Below are 24,031 nucleotides of genomic sequence, written 5' to 3' on the forward strand. Positions count from 1 at the left end.
TCACGATATAACTGTCCACCTTGATGGACAAGAATGGTCACATGGTTGAAGTGATCTCACAAACTGCGTTGATCTTCTCACGTTTCCTCCATTTTCTTGGGGTCGTGACATGTCGCACAACAAAGTATGTAACCGTCCTGTTTCTAATTGTAATCCCAGATTTTTGAAGTATGCTAGGATAAAATCTTTACACCGTTTTGTATTAATTATATCGTGATCGGTCAGTTCAGAAAATATGGTGCATCGCGAACTAGCTTAGTTCCACCAATATTCCCACGGATTTTGTGACAGACACTAGCGAAGTGAATTTGAGCCGACAAAAACACATTAATTAGCAAGATGGTATATTCTTATTAGGGTAGAAAGTAACCAGAAAAATGGGTCAGCTAGTCTGAACTGTTCTTAATAGAGCTCAAAAAATTCGGGTTAATTAGACTGTTGCTGGGGTAGGAGCGTTTCAATCAGACCACGATAACTTTAGTGCCCTCAATTGTTGTTTCTGGGCCCAGAGCGGAGCTCGAACAGCTAGATTGCAATCTGCTCGACTGTAGCTAGATTTTGACTCCCGCTATTCTCGGGTGTTCCCTTTGGACTTAACAAATTGATAGGAGTAAAACCGAATTGACTCTGATTGGATGATCCATTTATGTGAAAGAGTATTACCCTAAGATCTTTTCGCAGTAACTTTACTTAACATCACTACATTACTTACAAGGTTGTTGAAAATTTCCAACCTCCCACTACCTGTTTGCAAGTGTGAAAATATAGCTATTTGCATAGTACACTAGTATGAATGGCCGAATCAAATGAATCGGTCGTTTACGATATTCGTCAGCTATGCGTGCTGTACAAAGACCGTCTCACACTTCAGTTAGCCTGATAATCGAGATGTCGGAGTAAGTTTTCCTTGGTACTGTATAATTCACAGGGTTAACGAGAACCCTTTGTCAGCCCTTTTCTGGTCCTATGTGAGGAGTTTTAAAAAGACGAAACTGCTGGTTTTCATAGCTTTTGTTGGATAGGAAACGGATAGCTAGCCTTAAGGTTAAGCTCACTCGTGCTAACTTGTGCCAGAGGCATGGCGCAGCAAATCAACCAATCACGTGCACGAGTGCTTACTGATTGGTCGGTTTGGTATTGACTGTTTTGCGTTTGCTTATGTATCCCTTACATTCTTGTACCATCTAAACAGCCATCACACGGTAACCTGACGGCTTGTGAAATCGCGCTCTCTTCGATTGTGCGAGTCAATTTTCGTCAGCTTTTTGAGCAATAGAGTGTCTCTCGGTTTTCAGCGCACCGACCGATCGTGCTTGCTGGGTGAAATCTAATTTTAAAAATTCAGAATATCGACATACAGTCGTTCGCAGCAGGTGGCGGTCGACAGGATGACCATATCTAAAGGTCAGTCACACAATGGTACCTACAAACGGTCTGATTGAATGCCGAACGACACCTCAAAAGAATCAGGAAACAATCTTGGAAAATCTCTAAGTATTCCAGCCAGCATGGTTGAAAACTATCGAACCAGATCGTTGATTTTTGCCATCCTTTGTTCACAAGCTTATGCCGGGTGTAAGCCTTTCGTGTAACCTAACCATTGATGACTCTTATTGGCCAAGGGGAGGCTAAACCTTTACTTCGGCACCGGGAGATACATCAACAGCTAATACGAGAGCTTCGCACAAACGGCAACAGTGCATCGGTACCTTGCGATCCAGAACAAGACCTACTTGGTTCAGAATTGACCGATATTAGGTTGGTCTGTATGCGAATTTTTCATGGAAATTTACCTGGATGCCATGTTTCAGGAATGGAGTTTTTGAATGTGGCCCGCACTTTCATTGGTCGTTGTTAAATTTGATTTTTCAACGTTTATTTGTGTTCGTTTATGTCTGCGTTTATTTCCATGGCATGTTGGGTCCCAAAGTTCCCGAACATGGCTTCCAACTGCACGCACTCATTTTGTGACCTTGTCCTCTCTTTTTTGGTTATCTTCAGGTAATATGTATCCCACCAACTAGTTCAAATCATTTACCAGTTTTTGGGTCACGCGTTATAAACGGCACGGAATAATTCAGGAGAAATTGTAAAGAAACAGTAGCGCAGCTTCTACAGCGACAACAGATATCAGTGATGAAGATCACTACTTCTACAAAATGGGGTCTAAAGTGAGGTTTTTTGATAGCACAAATTAAGCCTTCGCCCTCAGTCTCAACAATTCGAATGTTGCTTAGGTTCTGGGCTTGTTGCGGGCTGCCAGATAGTGTTAAGCGAGCGACCTACTCTGGAGTTAAGGGTAGCTGTCAGTCATTAAGGTCTTTAATCCGGTAAGAATGTAGCCCCTATTGTATTAAGTTCTGTGCCGCAAATAAAGTAATGACATTTCTGACGTATACCGACTAATGGTTGGATGTAGGGGAGATGTCACAACTTTAGGCACGGCACTGCACACCCTGCCTACATGGGAGTAAACTCGAGATAGCTCAGTGAATAAGGTTCGGACTTATTGACCGGAAGGTCCGTCGTTTGAACTCCATTTCTGCATCCCTAGTGTTTATGTATAGGCCTGGGCAACATCGTGTTTCTTCGGATGGGCACGGTAGCTAGAAACCGAAAGAGGGTTACACTGAACGATCNATATTATTATTATTAGTCTTACTACGTTAAACCATCAGCTGAAGCACTCAGTAATTACCTTTGTTGTGTCTTCCCCTTGTTTAGCTCGGTTTCATGCTATAAGCAGCACATATCCCGAATCCACACGCAGTTTCAGACTTAATAATTTGAAAAGGGTGCTGGGCCTGGTTTGATTGTTTGCAAATTTCCAAGAGTCCAGTGAGGCAAATAGGCTACCACTTCGGGCTCTTTCATATGAGTTGACCGCCAGGTGAATAGTTCAGAGCAGCACTACCATCTCCAGAATTCTCACAGATAGGAACAAAGTGTCGAGCCATTTACCTAGGTTTTACAGAGTTTTGAAAGAATACAGTTCGGTCAAACCTGAGTTTCAGGCGTAAAAAGTACAGTACAAAGCACTCCCACACAAGTCCGGATTCTGACGGTTTTGTCTTACTTTTACGTTAAGCTGTATCTGGCTTTAGCTGAGGCTGTCTCAGTTCATCCTTTGAGGGAGCTCTTATTTATTTGGAGTGGTTCCAACAACCCACATAGTTGTTGTCATTTCTCACTTCCATTCTCGTTGGACTTCGGTTTTAGAGGCATTGCACCGGTTAAGATGCGGATAACTCGAAAACCACGTGAAAAATATGACCGACCGACTCAATTGTAAGTTCTCAAAACACTTCTCTTTGTGATTGCGTTGAATGCTATTTACAGATTTTGTCTGCTTTTGTCCAATCGGAGAATTTCAGAAGTTTAACGTATGTTATTCAAGATGGCTGCATTCGTCAACATTTTTTCTTAGTTTGCACAGGACCCCTGAAAAAGTACAAAACCACTGCGGCCGGTCCAAATAAAGTGTAAAACCTACTTAAAAACCTGGATTTTGTGGCTCACACATTGAGACTCAAATTTCAAAGCACAAACCGGTAAGTCTTTACCTGGTTACCTACTTCTTTCAATAACATCCAGTTCATATTCCCTTACAGTAGAGTTTTGGTCGTACTGATATTCCATCTTGATAGACTGGCTACGGCTTTGCTGAGATGTGTTTGCTGTAGACATATACGGTACCTTTATTCAATAGCGATTTCGGAGTAAAAAAAGTCATGTTACTGCTCTTATCGAGGGTATACCCTATCATTTGGTATTAACCAACAGAAAGAACGTTGCGCCTGTGGTTTTGAAGCATCCGTTCATCGGCGTGGTGCACTCAAGAGTCAATATTACCTTTCGTCATGCTGCACAATCTTTGAGGATTTGCTCTGAGTAAGAATAAAAATATCAATGCAACGAGTAAAAACCTTGGCTGTCTATTTTGAAACTATCAATAGTCTAAGTTGAACTGGAGTGGAAAAGATTAAAAAAGGGTGGCGATAATGTCCTTGCACACAATCGTGGGCGTTTGTCAATGCGTTCTTCACTTTCACTTGCTTGGAAGGTTCGAATTGGCGAACTGAGCTATAGCCTACCTACTGTAGAACCTCATTTGCGTTGCCAATTAATTCTGAGACGTGCCTGTTTCAAGCGCTACTTCAAGAACAGTCAAATCGTGGAGATAAAACTATAAAACAGATGAATTAGCAGTGTGCCACAGATTCCTGTTCTTTTACATTTTGCTGTATTTTCAGATAACCAGTTGGCTCAAACGCTTTGATCTCTCGAACATATAAAACTAGCTATATCCCGAATCCGTATTTATTCAGTCAATCGAACTAAACCACTGTTGAAAATTATCAATACCGCATATCTCTAGGGGTATTCGTAAGCTCAACCTTTTGATCAGGAGTTAAAATACAGTGGATCTCAGCCAAACAAACTTATGAGTAGTGCATTACGGATATACATGTCGCTCCTTGTTAAGTCACAGTTCAGGTCACGTGGTCTGGATCTGATTGGATACTCATCACCAACATAGTATGGGTAATCCACCCAGGGACGATCCTCTGATGAGCAAACCCCATAGAAGCGAGTTAGCACGTAATCACACGAAGAGGTCCAGAAGTATACTTCCGAAATGCAAGCTAACCCCGCAAAGGATCAGTTGAGTGTTGGAACCCAAACTCCTTTGTAGAAAACTGTTATTTCAGACCTGTAGGTGGATTCGTGATATACAGCCTCCTGAAGGTCCACAACAAGTATGAATTAAGGGTACATTCCTCTTAGCCTTCCAAGGTAGGTTACCTGCACTTGACATCTGACGATCTTGCAATGACTAGTTGACTGGCTTATGTACTTCTTGTTCAAATGTATCTTCTGATTGTTCTGGTTGAAGTCTTGTTTGGTCACTCAGGCTAGCCACAGAATGACACGATTGGAATGCGATCCTTACACACAGTCCCACAGAAAGATTTTGCAATAGAAAATGTCTTTTTTATACTGAGACATATTTCTCTATTCTAGAAGGAGCTCTTTGTGTTCATTTGGAATGTTGTCCAACTCAAGCACTCTCATCTACACAACATCTAATAACTGGTCGTTTGTGCGGGACATTCTCAATAGGTACTCATCAGTAACGCATTCAGCAATAATGTTCACATGGAAGTGTAGCATTCTGAGGATGACGGTAGTCTATTTGAACCAAAGAATTCCCCAAATAGTGTCACTTGCGATGCATTTGTACGAGCACTAAAGGACCAGGAGACAAGTACAGTTTTATATTTTACTCACGGAATATTGCAATGTGCTCCAATCCAAAAGAACCTCACCGAGAGAAGAACTCTTGGGAAGGAAGATCACTTTACACATTTGAGTGTGTATTCGAGGTATTTCTCAGAATATTATGTACATAATAGTATGGTGAGTTATAGAGATATGCGTGTATTGTTTTATTTGTTTGCGTATTCTTGGCGGATGTATTGCGATGAGCAGTACTCTTGACTCTGTTCTACAGCACATGATCTTACAAATATCAAATCTGGCAGTAAATGGGTGTATTTACACGAGAGTGAACTTCTCCATGCTGTTCTCGTTCACATGAATAACTGTTTTGTATGGTTCCCATAAAGCAGGATTCACGCTAGACATCGAATCACGGCTTGTCACCACATCTGTATCGGACAATTCTGCTTTGCTATCAACCAGTGTTGTACAAGTAGTTGTGCTGGTAACCAAACTGTCTGTACCTGTGTTGTTAGTGACTTTAGCATGTAGCGTTGGTGTTCCACCTGTTCGAAGTTCCAGCACCGGTGCATGGCCTGTGCAAGTGGTCAGGGTGATGGCTGACGATGAAGGTGCTTGGGTGGACTGCTTGGGCAAAGTTTGCTGACTCAGTGACGAAACCTGATCATGTGGGAGCTCCCCACTTGTGGAACTAGTCTGTGCAACTGTTTCATGCGAATAGACGTCTTCTTCGCGATTTGAGCTATGCCCGCTAGAGAAGACTGACCCGTCAGTGGTGTACCATCCAAGCTGAGATTCCTCTGCACTGTTGGTATTCCGACACCGATCGGAGCTATTACCAGATTGGACATCTGACCTTCTCTGAAGTCCAGCTTCAGTACGTGTTTTATCCACCGCTGTGGATCTGTCCAAGGTTACATTCAAACTCCCACCTTTACCACTACTCCATTCTGAACCGGAACTAGGCCCTCTACCAGAGTCGCGATCTTCCGTCTCGGATCCGCCGAAAGAACACCCAGAGCCAAACCCAGCCGGGGGCGGAGGAACCTGAGGATGAGCCACCATGAGTTTTGGAGGTGCAGGATGAAAAGTGTCCAGTTCCACATTGGGACGGACAAATGGGTAACGGACCATCAGTTTCGATTGTTCATCCAAACGAAGATGGGCCAAGTCTGATAGTTCTGAGGTTGTTGGTGCAACTGGCATAACCTTTGCTTTCATATCCGTTGGAGTGGTAAAACAAGAGCCGTTGTTACTTCGAAATAGTTGACTTTGTTGCCACAAGCCTAGAATCTCTTTGCTTGGGAGTAGTCGGCAGTGGTGTCGGGGAACGAATCCGGGTGGTCCGGTTGCAACCAAATGGTCCACGCACCATCGCCTTACGTACAACCATGTATTTGACTCATTATTATCCCGGGAGTGGTCTGGTTTGTGGTGAGTATCGCTCGTCCCATTTGTTGGCCTGCTTTGCATAGGTTGACTAAGAACACACACATGTTCTCCTTTTCGTACAGGAAGTACCTTGTATTCTTGCTCCCACTCTGAAAGCGGCTTGTAATCATTTGTGATAACCGCCAAGAGTTCTGTATTGAACGCCCGTTTGGGATCTACGTAGACTGTACCCAAACTCCGTTCCGCCATACCAGATCGCAGAACCGTGGGGCTGGTATAGTTTATGGGACCCGTAACTCCCGGTTTATTGTGTCGGCGAACCAAAAGACAGGACTGTGGATGGGAAAGTTGGTTGACAGATTGCACAGTAAGACTCACACTTGGCACTGATTCGAGGTTTCCATCGGTTTTCTGTTGTTTCTGAACAACTGACAACTTTTTATTGTGTGATTTTCCGTTTGAATTTGAATTCAAAACGGGTAAACCAGACAGTACATGCTTCCTGGCCTTGGCACTTCGGCTAATCATTGCGGCCGATATGGTCTTCTCATCCCAGCCTAATGCCTCCAGATCGTCATCTTCGCTACTGCTGCTACTGCTGCTGTCGGTGCCATCGCCAGCACTCAGTGGTACCGGCCGCCGCTTCTTCTCCTCGTTCTTTTTATGTCCTCGCTTTTCCGTCCCAAAGGTTCGGCTCCCATGGAGTCGGCGCCGAATTTTGGTGGTTGATGTCGCACTGGAATCACCTGCTGCACGAACCAACCGCATGTCTAAACTGGAACTGCTGTCGGTTGTGGCAGTAGCCGTACTACTGCTGTTCTTATGCCTGATTTGTCGTGTACCACCTGTGATAGACTCATCACTGCTAGAACAGGTGCTACTGGTTGACTGATGAGTCAGTCCAGAAGGACTGGTCCCGTCGCTGCTATCATCCGTATCCGCTTCGTGAGAAAGCCAGTTGGGAAAAGAAGCTGATCGACACTTGGATGGCTTTGGAAGCTTGTGATTTTCCAAACAAGATTCGCGGATGCTCCAATCATCTGAGACGGAAACTATCATTCGGTTATCTCGTAGGAAAGCAGTGGGGCTGATAGATGGTGGCGACGGACTAGGAGATGCCTGCCATACTTGAGTGGGCAGGGTGGACTCAAAGGTCACAGTTACTCCGGTCAGGCGACGTCCGTAGGAGTGCGGTCGTGGCGAGGCGCTACTGGCTCTGACAGCTATTCGATTCAGAGTCGAACTGTAGGTAAGGCTGGGTTTCAACGGACATTTCAGCTGGTCGCCTTCTAACGGGCTATTCAAAGGTGCACTATGGCCTGTTGTTTGGCAGGTTTGGAGTTGTACGACCGGTTTCGTCTTCGATTTCCGCGTAAATACCGATGGCATGGGAAATGTTCTTTCCTCCTTCGGTCGCCTCACAATGCCTGAAATCAAAACAAAGTTGAACAAGAGTTTTTTTAAAACGCCAATAGATGACCATACATTTTGGTGAATGTTGATAACACTTGAAAAGACCTCGATGAGGTTTGTTTGGGGGGAGTGAACTTTGGAGATCTGGTATGAAATGGTGTCCTTTTATAGTCTGGTTATTGTGGTAGCAGATTTTTTTCCCTAGGTCGAAAGTATACGCACCAACGGGCTATCGTCTGCATAATTCTTTCTGTTTCTCAGACTACTGGGTGTTGTGAGTAGCGAAGCCAGATTGTCATTCAGAGAAGAACCTCCAGATTGTCGCACAGTGGCATCCGATGAACCATCACCACTCAAATGCTATCGCTACCTGAAATAAATTACTGATTCATGAAAATATACCTACACGTAGTTATCTGACAGTATGAAGTGTTTCCGAGAAGGGGGCCACCAACCTATCACAATTCGTTTCATTCATCAGCCAGACGACTTTCTAATGGTGTACTGCAGACCAGCTTCGTTCAACTAGCCACCGGCCATTTGGCTGGCGTTGGCATAAATGGTTGCTTTCACATCACTGCTGATGGCAACCTGGACGGCATTTCCTAATCTGCATTTTAACACCCAAAAAATCGATAGTGATGTGATAAATTGGACCTACGGAAATATCCTCATAACACTTACATGTCAACGCATTTTGATGTAATGTATTGCATAAACAAACAAAGTTGCGAAATGGCACACCCTCAGGAGACTTCGGTTTACCATTGAACTTAAACCACTTGCCACAACAGCTGCACACGATTTTTAAGGCAATGTCTAGTTGAATAAGAACGTATGTGGATAAAGTACAACAGCTTGGGATTTTTTTTGAGTAAAAGTGCCAAGTATTGCCACTCAATGGAGTCTTTGAGTCACCCGTGGAAAGGACTCAGTTGGAAGGCAGTAAGTTTTTGATTAAGCCGTGCAAGCGTTTATTTAATCCGCAAATAAGTCGCTTATTAGTGGATATACACTTATGGCTGGCGACTGGTAGATGCTGGGTTTAAAATGTGAACTTTGGAACAGGGAATCATGTGACTTAATCCTACTACACGTGCCTGGTGAGTTTCAGTTTCAAAATCCAGTCGGATTGCACTGCGTATGGGTTTTTGTGTTTTGGGTAGGTGTCGTTTTGTATATTTTATAACACCCTATTTCAACAAAAGCCGGGATTGACTGGAGCCAGGATTTATTAGAGGCTGTCCGCACTTTATTCACAAGTCAGACAAACAAACCTCTTAATTCGTTTTCACCAAAGGATTTTTTTCAAGACTGTCGCATTTTTTGTATTTTTCCTCAGATACCTTATAAGTATGTGTAATCTTTGGGTGATCGGCCTTACTTGAATTTAAAACGCATACAAAGACCCGGCATTCAAACGTTTGAAACGATAAAAAATGTAATGAAAAACCAACTTTCCAACAGTGAAAAGGTTGACAACAAAACTGACAAATGCGAGATCTCGTCAGTACTAGTCATCTCATCGGGAACTGCTCTCCTTTGCTGCTTTGACTCCAGGATTACTTGATGTACATCCATTAAAAAATTTGTTTCGCGTTAAAAAGCAATCTCCATACATTCTCCGCATGAACAGGTTTTGTGTACACACGTTTGCCGTCAGAGGCATTATAGAACATGGCTTGAATCGATCACATAAGCAGTATGTAACACTACACGCTGTCTCCACTGTCTCTCACATTTTTTTGTTGCTCGCTTTGCTTCTCACGGAGAAAAACTTCAAACTGCCATTTTAAACGTTTAACCGATCGCCAGAAAGGAGATACAGTGAGGAAACCGTCATATACCACCGAAACACACGGTATTTTTGTCAACCTTGCACGATAGTTGATGAATGACAATCACACGAACATGCAACTTTGGTTTTCACCCTACCCATTATAATAATATTCCTTTGATCTGAAGTTAGATAAATCATGCTTTTGCGTGTTTCTGCACCGCACACTTGTGTAGATACCATTACTCCAGCAACATCTATTCAAAATTTCATGCCTATCAGATCAGGATGAAAAGCGAGCCATTGGGAAGATACATGACTCACATTGTGAAAACCAAGTGCCAGTAACATAAATGTGATTTATACAGTATACATTGGGTGAGCTGTTTCCTCTACCACCCACGTTGGGAAACAGGTTTGTTTACTTGAGCTCTAGCGGTGACCGATGCTCGCCGGGGACAAAATGAACCAAATTTTGGTTTTCTGTGTTATCGGGTGCATTTCATTGGCCGAACTCCACGAAACGTTCCGTTCACTCGTTATGCGAGGTTCTGATATGTACCTTTTTCTTATCTGGGTGGTTATCGACCCAGACCGTGACCAAAATAGAAAATGAGCTAAATCCGTCAGTATCTGAGGTCTACCCTAACAATACGCTATTTACAATGCTTCGCTGAGGTGCGAGCATATACTGCTTGGCTTCGGACTACGCTCCACTTCATACTTGAATTTCGCTTATGAATGCCAGTACCTGCGCTGTTAATATGTTGATACCTCTTGCTACCACTGGATTGCAACCTACTGCCACGTTCTCTACAGACATGTTATGTTTGCCTAAGAATCATCCTACTACATTTTTCTAGTCATTCTTCAGGTCTTAATGATGCTTAGATGACTGTTGCTAAGGGTTGAAAGTGTAATATGTTCGTCTCTAAAATGAATGTCTTTCATAAAGTGGGACGCTTTCCCAAATTCTTACAGGAATTCCGAAGTCCACGTACCTGATTTGTTTTAGCTCACAGCATTCAGAACACTTCCAGCATTGCATTTCAAAATGTTGAACGTGCATATGGCCTCCTAAAAGCTTACAAATATTGTTCACCTTGAACACACTATGTTGCTTAGTGTCGTCAACGAGCACTATCAACCAGGCAATCGGGTACCAGCTACGCACTGGTTTATCGTGAAAATTTGGTTGATGCGGTGGCCTATCAACAACAGAACAATGGAATCAGTTAAGGGTGAAACATGTCAACAACTGAACTTTTGACGAACTACTAGCCTTCACTTCTCAAAAATGAATTAACATTATCCTCATTGGTTCCGAGTCTCTGTCCTGAAAACGACTGGAAAACGATAACTTAGTGTCACCTTGAGAAAGATAGCCTACTTTATCATTATATCACACCAGATGTTTGCGCATTTTGGATCGGAACGCAAACACCAACAGATAGGCAGTTAAGAATCGGTAGATGGGGTTTCGGCAAAACGAATCACAAGAGTTCTACAGCACCTTCAACATTGTTCTTGCTGATCATTTGTTACTAATGTACAAATCCTGCTCAAGAGAGCCCTAATAAGTCCTCGTTCAGTATCCAAGTCCCCTTTTCTCAAGAAAGTCGATCGTATTTAGCCCACAACACGAGATTTTGCAGCCAGTTTCGCGTGTTCTGTGCAGCTCTTTTCTAGATACACATTACTTAACCCGTAACAAACATTCTTAGGGGAAACAAAAACTAAGCCAGTCCTGTACTTGCGGGTCAATCAGTGCAACTAATTAGATTTTGTAGCAGTGGACTCGATTGATTGTTTTTTGCATCTTTTTTCCAGAATTGTTTAACGTATGCAGAGACTTGAGTGACATAAGGAAAATACTCAGTGAAAGTGCTATTCACGTGACTGCTGCTTTGCATTTGTGCAGTGAACTGTGTTCAGCTTGATTAATTTGATTTGCTCCATTCTCATTTGTTGAGAAGCTGATACATACAGCAAGACGGTACTTTCTGGGGTGTGAGTTTGATTGCTAAATGAAAAGCATTCAGGACGAAAGGTCAACGGGAGTGTTGAATAGGTCACAAGAACATGTAGGATATATGTGTTCTGGTAAACGTGACCGGTTGTTTTCGATGTTTCTTGTCGATGCAGATACACACAGTTTTTTGTTCAAAAAGTATTTCTGTGTTTCTACTGTTCACATCGGTCTGACAGTCCTTTCAATTTGTGGCAGAGTGCAAGCCCACCTGAAAGGCCTGTGCTTGATAGGGCAATCTGCCATATTTACTATAGTTTTACTGAATTTATTGTGGACGTGACTGTATGCCACTACCACACCTACTCAGGCTTTCACGCAGTAGAATCATTCTCGCTGTCATTTGCCACATCAGCCGTTCGACTAACTGATCAGCGGACAAGTCTTGTTGCACAAACATCAGGTTGATTACTGAGTCAGTCCCACTGAGGTGCGTGTTGTCACCACATGTGTGTAGTATGTATGTCTAGTATGTGGCGTCTGTTGCGCAAACGACAATTCCTCTCTGGCTACCATCTCTTTTAGAATGCCTATTCAATCTACAGGTTGGACGGTGAATGGACATTTTACAAGAGTTTCCAGTCGAGAGAAAATTTGTATCGCACTTCAAACCGTCCAATAAGCTGTCGGGTCGCCAATGCAGCCTCATCAGATTTTTTGGATCAACTGTCAGAAGCGTGCTGACTTCCAGCCCATCATCCACATGTTTCGATTGTCAAACAGAATTCGTTTCTTCAATAGAATGTTTCTGAAAAATCACTAAAGTAAACGGCTACCATCCACACAGATGATTGGGGGAGTTCGGTGGGATGCAGACGGACGTGGCGCAGATCAAACGGGCGGCCTAAAGTCCCAAGAGGTTTTATGTGTCCTCAGTCTAATGGCAATTTATAAGCAGTGGAACGCATCAGGTTAATGTTGGGAAGTGTACAGCAGCTGAGAAGGTCGTGTAAGCTCGATTCTCACTGCGAATAATTGCAAGGTTGCTACTGGTCTATGAACTTCACAACTGTGCACTTCCAGGATGGGAACCGGAACTTTTTGGGGGCATATTCGGCTCCTTGCAGCCTGGTTGGATTACTGTCATGCGTGACCTAATAAAATTAGCAAGGCTTCTTGTGTGAAGAATGTGTGACCAATGAGCGACACATATGTAAATATAAATCCGTGGACGAAAGTAAATGCTTGTGAGGTAGACGATTTTACCTTGATATTCGCTAAACCATCCTTCCACCGCCTAACAACTGCTCACAATGTAGCGTTTGGTACCCTGGTATGGTCGAAGCTGTTCTTACTGCAGTGAAGATTAAGAACGTATCCAGTGATGGGATTTGGTCGAATGACCATATGTCGTCTAGATATGAAATCTGGCTAAAACATGACACCGATCAACTCGTGTGAATCACGCGGTTCCTTACGAGGTCAGATAATAGTGGTACAATTGCTATGCTACTTGGATGAACTTATCAGGTCCGAGAATAAACGTGCAGACCAAAGACGCAGCGGCCAACGGGGCAAGAAGATAGAGTCCCTGTTTATAACTGCTAGCCGAAAGGTTGCAGGTTCGAATCCGATCAAGGATGAAACAGCTTTTGTGGCCTCCTGGAATGGATTAACTTCACTCACCTCTAGGCTAAAAGCAAAATAGTCTTCGGTGAATTGATGATCGCCTCTTTTTCAGCGCAACCGCAAGAGCTGCAGCTCTAACAGTTAGCAAGCTGACAGTCATTCTGTCACTCATAAGCTTGCATGAACTACACACGTCAGATTGCTCACGTTGTTGCACGTTCTGTAGCTGGTTGACTAGCCACCATGCATCATTAGAGATGGAAGGAAATTGACTGGTACCAGCCCCTTAGCTTGTCACATATCCGATTTTTCGGTCGATATACAAACAAAGACTGCCTCTGACATGAATCTTCACGAAGCCCAAGGCATGTTTTGTTTAGACAAGGGTTGAAATTAAATTCACTTGTTTGATTTTGCTTCTCTTTACTTTTCAACGGCTGTCCATCATGATTGTCATCCTGATTCATATGACGTTAGACTGAATGACTTACCTGACTGAAATGGCGGCCTTGTATGACCGTCACACATATGGTACGAACAATCACATTTAAGACCATAGGCTTTACGGTCTTTTCTAAGCCGCACTATGGGTAGACAACGTCGGTTCTAAGTCACACTGTGTTAACTCTGTGTAAGAAAAGTTTTCGCTGACCAGAACAGTCCTCACAATCACAGAAGTTTTTCAATTGTAAGGGCAGTTTGCCGATTGAGGGTACCTCAGCAAACAGAAGTGTCAATACTACAAGAGAATGTCCTGTGTTCAGACCAATATCCCCGAATGGTCGGGTCATAATCCCGAACCTTTTATACTTCCAGCGAAAATGACCATTTATCACCGCAGATCTTAAAGTTAGTTTGTACACACTAAGGAAATTGACCAAAATCATTTTTCCGCTAATCCGCGCTTTTTCTCTAGTCTTTCCAGACTGGGAGTCACCCCCAGTGGTCATCAACATACTAAGTTTGGGTTGGCTGGAAGGTTAAAAATTGTATACTAAATGTGTAAGAAATCCAAGGGCGTTTGACTGCCTGACTCACCGGACGTCACCGAACATAAGTGTGAGTCGGGCTCTCTACCTTGTGGATGAATGGCGTATGTCCATTCACAATTGCCAGCCCAACAAGATCCTAGTATAAACGATCTGCCAACTAGAATTTACCTTTATTTTGGATATGAGTCTGTTCAGTGTGATCTTCAGCTTTGAGGTTTGCTTCGCTGAAAGGTGTCAGCCAGTGAGAAACGGTTCCTGTTTGGCAGGGCCTGTAGTTACTTTTGAGATTCAATGCGGACTACGTCAAACTGCCGGCTGTTTGATGCTGTGGAACACTGCTGGTTTCGGCCGGACCAAACACGCGGCTTACTCCGACAAACAGACCCAACTATAGAAGTAAAGAATGATTTCAGTCAATTTCTTCAGGTTAGCGAACCCGTTCGGTCCTTTTTCCTAGTAGGTAAGAGAACGCGAACTAGTCAGAACACAGATGCTACAAAGTATTGCAGTGAAGCGTGTACGACACTAAGTGGGGCGACTGGTAAGACCAGCCCACTGAGCAATTAACCCCCGTTCTTTATTATTGGCTACTAGCACGTATGCGACAGCAAGAAATTCGCTCTCCTCAGAGCTATCTGCTTTGAAGGACTTTCCATGTGCCATAATACGAATACTTTTAGAAGTTTGATCACTTTTTGAAGCCCTTGGTCTTCGGAAGCGCTACTCTGTTATTTTATTTTTGTATTAAAACGGCTGAATACAGAGTACTACATTCAATTAATTTTTAAAACGGGACGAAAAGTTGAGAAAATTAGTTGTTTCTTCACTGAAACAAGTGATTGTATGAAGGAATATCGTGAGACACATCCACCAATTCTATATGGACTTTCGTGTATGATTTTTAATATTTGAACCAAGGCTCTCGTTATGAGTGGATATACATAGCGAGAGAATTTAACAGTCTTGATGTCCGTAGCATATAACCCGGTCAGTGCTGAGTTGTAAACATTTGTCAATGACCTTTAGATGGAGGCTGGATTTCATGATAACCTCTGTATTCTAAAGGCATCGCTAGGTTATGGACTTGCTTTGAGCAGCTGGTTGTGGTGACATACTCTGGGCATCATACTGTCAACATTTACCAACAGCAGCAAAGTAGCCGCTTCCCTCTACAAGTTTGAATGCCATGGAGACTGGTAGATGCAAGAAGTTCACATTTTATTGCAGCTTCACTAGATTACGTTTAAGAAACCTCGTCTAACGAGATAAAAGTATGGATATATCACGGCTAGAGTGCGACCACACGTGGCTCTTTGGGTCTGAAGCTATCTTTTTTCAAACTACCGGATCGCTTTGCGCTCCACAAACCATCAAGTTAATTTGAGCTCAGTGTTCGCTACACTTCTACACCACTGAAGTTCAAGTGTTCTGGGGTTTATCAAGGGGGCTACAATAAATCGGCTAAAGTCTTTGCTTGTGTGCGTTTAATGGCGATCTCAAGTGACCTACTTTGGACTTGATGATGTATTTTCTCTCTGGTCGGTTAGCCTTTCCGATCTGTGATCAAGTGATGAACTTTGTCTTGGCAGTTACGCTAAAGCCTATATTTTCTACTTACTGACCTGGGTAATCACAAGACAATACAAAATGCATGTATCGTATTCTTACTGCATTGTTCGACCGCACCGAAAAGCGAAATTCTCAGCCAGAATTCGAACTTACCCGTGCTTCTGTGCCGAGAACAGTGTTACCCGTTTTTGTGTGACAATGAGAGGTGGTTCATTCGTCTTGGTTCATTCAACCTGGTCAGGTACTTATCGGGCACCAGAAAAATTGAAACACGATTAGGCTTGGTATGAATTGTTTTAGTTGTCGGCAGGTCGCTTATTTGTTGGTTTATTCCCCAAGTGCTTTTCCCAAAGATGACTCCAAGGGGGATGTTATCTTTTAGTTACTAAAGTTCACTGAGTCTCATCCTTTCTACTTCTATCTGTTCCGTTCGGTATATGGTTAGTGTTACCTAATTGTTCGTTCAAAGCTGTCTGGCATAAAAGGTCTAGTCTGTCAAGAATGTATCACTGAAGACTAATCACGTGATCTGTAAAGGTGTGTGGGATGTAATTGTGCAGGGAGGGCTTTTAAATTCCTACGGAAATCTTCTGTGGGAATTTATTCGCTGTGGCCAGAATTATAACGGAAGCACGCAGTTGGTGATCGAGGTAGCTGCGTTTGTCATACAGTACGTAAACTAAAGATCACACGGCTCAAATTCAAAATGAAACTGATTTCTTCGATAAAGCGAAAGCCTGGAATCCGTTCACAGTGCCATACCCCTAGAAGGGTGTCCGTCTACTCTTCACCTCCCGTGTCCACCAATGTCTCCTTTTTTGCTCTTGGCTTACGCGCAAAGAGAACATTGCTCCAAGTTGGTGAATTCAATAGTTCATGCTTACCTATATTCGATTCATCAACTCCATCTAGTTCTGCAAAATGGCGGGTTCATGAAGGATCGACGGATAATCAGTGAGATTCCAGTAGTGCTATGACTGGTGCCGTAAAAACTGTAAAATTTATATATGGTATTTTAAAATGGACCTTGCGCTTGCCCTTGTAAGATATCCGACTTCGTTCTACTTCCCTGTTCAAGGAGAGGGAATAGTGATAGTACAGTATCAACTCTGAAGCAGACACGAAGTAATTCGTAAAGTCATTCACAAAGAACCAAGGGAATACATTTGAGGTGAGGAAAAATGCGGCAAAGTTTTGAATTGCTTTTCTAGGACGGCGTGAATTAGTTTCAAGTTAAAAATAACCTTATATCATATTTAACTCATTAGTCACCGTTGATCGGATGTCTTCCGCTTCCTAAACGGTAAATAACCAGTCTTAAAATCCCCAGTTACTCTTGAGGATTGCACTTTTAGTGATTTCTGATAGATAGAAAGCGTCCCGCAATCCTTTCAGTACTGTACGCAAGCAGTGACTATAATGGCTGTGGGAAGTTTCGACTGGAGTTTGGAGATGGTCAGAAAATGAAGAAAATTCCATAGATCTCACGGACTTTCCACCCTGAGGTCTTCAATAGAGGGATTGTCAATGCCCAATCACATGACATGAACAGAGTGGTTCTGGGATGATGTAATTCAAGTTAGTCACACTACTGACCATCTAGTAACGGTAGAATGATATCTGAACAGCCACCGACAGGAATTTAGAGGTTTCGAATCGCGCACTGCCGAGACGGCTGAGTATTGCTCTATGGAGTTCATTCCCCAGTGGAATTAACTTGCCGATTGTATTCACAACGGGAACCGTGAAATGTCATTATTTAAAAACAAATTCCACTACTAATGTGAACACTTATGGGAACTGTATGGTTCATATTTTCCCTTGGTAGCATTGAAAAAGAACAAGTCATTAGCAGCCATCTGTGCCTTTTTGATACCAGAAGGTGCACTACTGGTAATTAGCATTCGCCGAAACTACGGGGCGATGGACGCAACTCAACACATCCGTTAGGGATACATCATTACAAAACCGACAATAATCGATTATTTGAAATGTCCGCCAGGGCAAACACGTTTCAAACAGTACACACCATACTGGTTTCGATTACCTACATCTGGATTTCTACTGCGTTGACAGGAGTGCAGTGCTAAAACATCCAAAGTATTTTGGTCAATATTTCGTCCTGTGAGTGAAACCAGTCTATGCTGAAAAGCCTAGAAGCACTGTACAGCTGTCTCATGATTGTCGGACCGCGCATCTCACGAATCCCAGGGAAAACTTGAGGTTTATGAAGATCGGCAACCGGCACTTGGTCACCAGCGTGATTAACTGGCACTTAACTAGGACAAAGCATCACCCCCTTCAGTCAAGTGGTTCACAGTACCCGGTCACGTGTTGACCCGTTCGTCGAACCTTCAAATACTAAGGAGGAGGTTGTGACTTCCATTCAACTTGGAGATTCATGAGATGCTCATGATTCCCAAGTAAGACAAAACATATGTACGGTGTACTGCACGGTTTTTCAGCGTAGACAGACATCACCCACAAACGGAATCCCGATTTAGATGCTTGCATCCCCTCATGCTGTCAAAAGCCACGGTACTTTACTACATGATCAATGTAATGCAGAGTAGTAGGTTGATTGAGGCCTACCAAGTGCTGCAAAGAAAGAGAATTTTTATGCTTACATAGTAGTGTTACCTGAACATCCACCTATTTATGCATAGGGGATGGATTGAAGTTTGATCGCTTTTTCCGACAGTGGAACTTGGAACTCCCATAGCGCCATTTTTAACCTTGTGCGATTTCAGGACAGTCGCATCCCTGACCGAAGCAAAATTACCTCAGTGGGATTACTGAGTTCAATCAGAGTAAACTCATGAACCTCTCGTTTATGGATGGAAAAATGACTACTTCTTGAAAGATTTAAAATAAACAAACAGCATCCATTCCAAGGTTTACTGAAACATTCTATTTTAATCACGAACATGCTTTTGGAGAGATCTGGACTGGGGTATCAAGTCTACGGGGGTAGTTAAGCCAACTGACGCTTTAAAACCATACATATGACTAGTTTGCTCGTCTGACTAGTACTCATCAGTTTATAAAGCGACAAGGGCGTGAAAATGTGTGAGAACTTCAGTTCATTGAGTAAACCGAAACTTGGAATGACTGTGCTACCGATAAAAGCAATCCTAAGTCAGATGGGTTATCCGTGGAAACCCGTACGTCAATGTTTATGCATGCCAATTCAACGTGACGCTCTCTAAGTGGACTACTGTCTTCTACTTAGGAGGCGTCCAGATTTATCAGATAAAATGTCTGTTCGCTCTGCTGCGCTGTCCTGTTTGCATTTCTAATCAAGTGCCGTGTGACAATAATGTCACCACAGTGAGGGAATGGGGCGGCTTATATGCACGTTTTATGCACACAGCTGTCCATATGATTTCAGCGGGGGCATTGATTTGTGCCTGACAGTATAACCGCTGACAACCTGAATTTATAAACCGTAGGTTATGTCTGAAGGCGGCCGATTCTCTACTTGCCTCCATCTCATCCAATATAATATTTTATCTAACGCTGGTCAACCCTACGGCAATTTCTTATCTTGCTTTCCATGGTATACACACTACTTAACAATCGATAATTAATAATTAATCTGTTTGGACGGTGAGTGGTGTCCAGTTTACTCAATCCTCTTGTAACACGTTTTGGATAAGTTGGCGGCGCAGTTGGATGAGAACAACTCACGGATGACTAGGCACTAAAGAATCTTTGAATTCTTTGTATAGGATTAATTTATTGACTATGTTATTTAGAATCATCAAAGGAATGAGGAAAAACTCTGAGACTATGCCTACCTGATAGATTTCAAGAATTGCTAAACCGCTAGTCTGCTGCCAAGGAAGTTTTAGCAACCCTAATAAAAGTAGCTTATTTTGGTAAAACCCAGAAGTTTAAAGGTGAAATCTCTGAGAGTACCGCAGCACCTCATCGCTCAGTTTTCACCTGTATACTGGGACGTTCATTGGCAGCTACGTGTGACCTTCGCTTAAGCCTTGCCATTATGTTTTGAGAACTCTTTCGTTTAACTTACCAACACCTCCCCTAATCTGTAAAAAGCACCTGATCAATTGAACCTGTTGTCCGGACAGAGTGCCTTGTTGAATCCATTTCGGAATTTGCCAGTAAGCATAAAAATCAAGTTATATTTTACAACACACGTTAGGAGAAAACCTCACTCTGTTGATGTAGCCCAAAGGAACCAGCTATCACAGATTTGGAACAATCGCCGGTAAAAGTCGCTTAATAATTTTGTACTGCATCTTCAGGTGCTTTTGTATTTGTGCCCCACTATCAATCGTTTGCCTGATCTGTAAAGTCATATGAGATCCGTGGATATGACTTACTCTACTCAGGTGGTCAGTAAGCTGGAAGGATAGTATTAAGATAGTGCTAAGGTGCCTGCCCAAGTGATGAGATAAACCGGATTTTTATTTCCCTGACGAAGCGCGCTCGCCTCCTCGAGTATATCAACCTCGGATAGAGTCCTCCCCTACAAAAGGATCATTTGATCCCGGCCTCGCGAACTATATCTTCACGTGATGACTGCGCTTTGGACAGCCTCAAGACAGGTGAAAAAGCGAATGAGAAGTAACCAATCACGGAAGAGATCACAAAGTTCCCACTTCAACCAATGAGATATTTAGATTCTTGGCAGGTTCACAATTTCACGAAGCGCTGTGCAAGAATCGCATTTTAAACGAGATAGAATGAAGAAAAAATAACAGATTATATAAACAAACAAAGCTTTTGGTTTAATTTCAGTTAGCATATCATATAGAACAAGGAGTGTTTTTAAGTGCCTGTAAATTGCCCAATATCAAGTTAAAGGATAAAGTACAGGTCCAGGATTAACATCTGTTGATCTATTTCTTTGTTGACGGGTGTAGGAGTTGGGACACGGAGCAATCCCAAAAGCTAAACCAAACTGCGTGATCAGCGTTAGTGCTGCTCACATGATACTGAACACCGGATTAATTCGGTTGAATCGTTCAGTGTAATCTAACTAGCGCAATCAAATCCCTCGAAATTTGCCTCACAAGAACTGAAGTAATCGCGATTTGACTACAACAACCAGCCATTCGTTACTAGAAACCTCAAGCCAAAAATCCTGTTCTGATAAGGTTACCACCTTGTCAGGTAAAAACATAAATGACTTTTCAGGCTGTATAGCTTTTCAGTTGACTGACATTGCTCACCAAATGCATTACCATTGGCTCTTTCCCTCTTTATATCCGGGCTCAATAACTGATGGTTTCTGTTACCATCAGAAGGAAATAAGCGACCGTATCAGTAAAACTGAATTAGACTGCTACATAAATCGCAAATCTCTTCGCACCCATTCCATTTTCTGCAATTAAAGTTTGAAAGCTCATATAGGCTTCTGAACCTCGATGAATCTAGTACTTCGCAATATATACTGTTGTAGTTTTCCCAGTGAAAGTCACCAAGATGAATGGCGAGCATCTGAGTCCGAATTACCTAACAACAATGGCCAAACGTCCACCCATATTAGGACAACCAGTTAGAATTTCTATATGAAAACAGCACATTTGGTTAAGTATTCTGTTTTTGAAGTACCTGGTCAGCAAGATGCCATAAGTTCCGCGACTGCTCCTTTAACAATGGGCTTGCAGAGACTCGTGACCACCAAGCAGTAAAAATGAAGCGCTTGTTGAACTTTTCCTTTCTGCACTATGTTGCAAACAGAATTTTTTCATCCTGTAGGTGAATATAATCTATTCTGAAAAGCTGAGAAATACTCTTCATCATTAGGTTGCTGAAAATTCCTCGACAGCCCACGGCCGGTTTCGACCTTCTTGGGGCTCATCAGATAGGCGCAGTCCCCAAGTTTCCATCAACCTTATGTTTTACTTGGAACTTGCACAAAATTAACGAGTATACACTCATTTGCCAACTAATTTGGTTTTTCGAGAAACTCACCTGGAACCCAGCTGAATCTCTCGGTTTTGATGTTTCCAGGCAACTGTATGCGCTGCACCAGGCCGCCTCATGTTTCAGTCGCTACGATGTTCGAGATATCGCGCTACGTATATAGTTTTGTAATGCACAACTCATAAGGTTGCTGAAAACTCCTCGACAGGCCACGACCGGTTTCGCCCTTCTTGGGGCTCCTCAGGTAGGCGCAGTCCCCGAGCCTCCGTCAACCTCATGTCCTACTTATGTTCTACTGTACATCTGCCTCATCCTTGTTACGACTCATTACCAGAGCGCACATCATGAAAGGTCGGAGAGATTCAAACTTGAATGTCAGACGATACGGCCCTGAGCAGCCGATCAGTGGTATGAGTAACAAAATAGGACAAAGTAGACAAAGTACGATACCACCAATTCCTCAGTCACGGGAGTACCATCAAACGGCTAATGTTGACTGGCTTCTCGAGTGATAAACTGTCGGATGAAAGATTCATACAACTTGTGAGATATTTACCTCCCCGAGCGGGATGAGACAGCTGCACAGTCGGCTTCTTCGGCCCCTTTTCAGCCTCGAATAGTTTCGCATCAGAATTCCATTGAGAGTTTAGATATCTCCTTATGCCATTGTACTGTACTACTTTTGCACACCGGCCAATATCAGTAGCCGTAGGTGGCCAAGGAAAGAGGGGTACTTCTGTGTAAACTAATACTAATGAGAATACCGCTTCCCCAGGTTGACTGAATTTCTTTTTACTGCTATTCCGGATGCGGCTAGCAGTATTATTGAACAGAAAACAGCCTGGACGGTTAAGAAAGCCATTCATTAAATTTCTCACCTCAACAGTCCTGTTTTGCACTTTTACATAAAATAGCCGATGGCCAAATAAAACCTACTGGTAGTGGTTGTGCCGGTAATGTGCATTTGGGGAAGTTTATATTGATAAGAAAGAACAACTTGCCCTTTTTCATCTCTCAACGCAAACCGATAGTCACACGACACATCTCACAAACAAATTTAGACATTTGGGTCATGCGCGCACACATATATTTTTCTAATGTAATTGTTTCTGACTTTAGTAGGCCGGTGAGTGTGAGCGGCCGAAAGACTTATGATCGGTCTACTCTAGGCCTTTTGTCATGCACTACCTCGTTGAATCGGGAAAGCAATTTATGCCTATTCGTGGGAGAAATGTACCGGTATGTATCAAGGCATTAGGGGCGAGTGGATGATCAACATGAAACGAAGCGGGACTGGTGGGTGGGGGATTGGTTGTGCTGTTTTCGATTAACAAGAAGAAACCTATTATTATCGGACCGTACGAATAATACTTTATGGGCTGTAGAGCAAAATAGCTGTAGGGTTTGTATGGAGCAAAATTTATTTCCTAGCCTCCATATGTGATGTAGTAGATGTCTCCTAGGATGTGATCTAACCGAAAGTAATCCAGTCTTCATCATCCTTTTATCTAGAAAGTAGACATAGTGCATTGCCCCAGCCAAAGAATACTTAAGTCAAGAAAGTTAGCAGAGTTTGGTGTTTAAGTTTCAATACAACTTATTCGTCGCTCCATGTTTTCGAATTTAGCTCACACGGTGTTGGCCAGCAGCACAACGAACAATAGATATTTCAACTGCTTCCTTAATTGTGTCCGGATAAAGCTGCACAGAAAGCTTGGTAACTATTTTGTATCTTTGAGGTTATCTTTGAGGTTGTGAAGAGTGTGGCCCCCAGTGAGTTTCAGTCGGGATCCCATCTTGAGTGGGGCAACAACCTATGATATAGAGTCTCTTAGCAAGGCTCAGCTGTCCACCGCTGTTAGGAATTCCATTCCGAAAAGCTAACAAACAAAGGACGGCACCGTCAGGTTTCAATCAAGCGCTTGAGGTTATGTGATCAAGCATTGTCTAGTTCCTCAAGTGAAAACTTCTCAAACAGATGACTAATGCGACTTGTTTTGGCTCCTTTGTGAACAAACTACTTAAGAAATATCAAAACTCTATCAAACTCTATGGAATAGTGCCCCTTCGAGAATGGATATATCATTCCCGAGGAAGGAGGCGCAAGAGTGTTCTCCTTGTCCAACAGTCATTTTTCTGAGTGGATAG

The 24,031-nt window shown here is 42.9% G+C and overlaps 1 protein-coding gene across 1 annotated transcript in view; it reads right to left on the minus strand.

The window, feature by feature from the left end:
* Positions 1–5,559: 5,559 nt before the first annotated feature.
* The window catches only part of T265_10987 (hypothetical protein), a gene marked incomplete at both ends in the record, with an annotated part of 69,003 nt that continues 50,531 nt past the window's right edge, over positions 5,560–24,031 (minus strand). Inside the window, one exon of the mRNA XM_009177519.1 lies at positions 5,560–8,063. Within this exon, the coding sequence (XP_009175783.1) occupies positions 5,560–8,025 (2,466 nt within the window). The remainder of the gene's footprint in view (positions 8,064–24,031) is intronic.

Source organism: Opisthorchis viverrini (assembly GCF_000715545.1).
Source record: "Opisthorchis viverrini unplaced genomic scaffold opera_v5_438, whole genome shotgun sequence".
NCBI classification, from domain to species: domain Eukaryota; kingdom Metazoa; phylum Platyhelminthes; class Trematoda; order Opisthorchiida; family Opisthorchiidae; genus Opisthorchis; species Opisthorchis viverrini.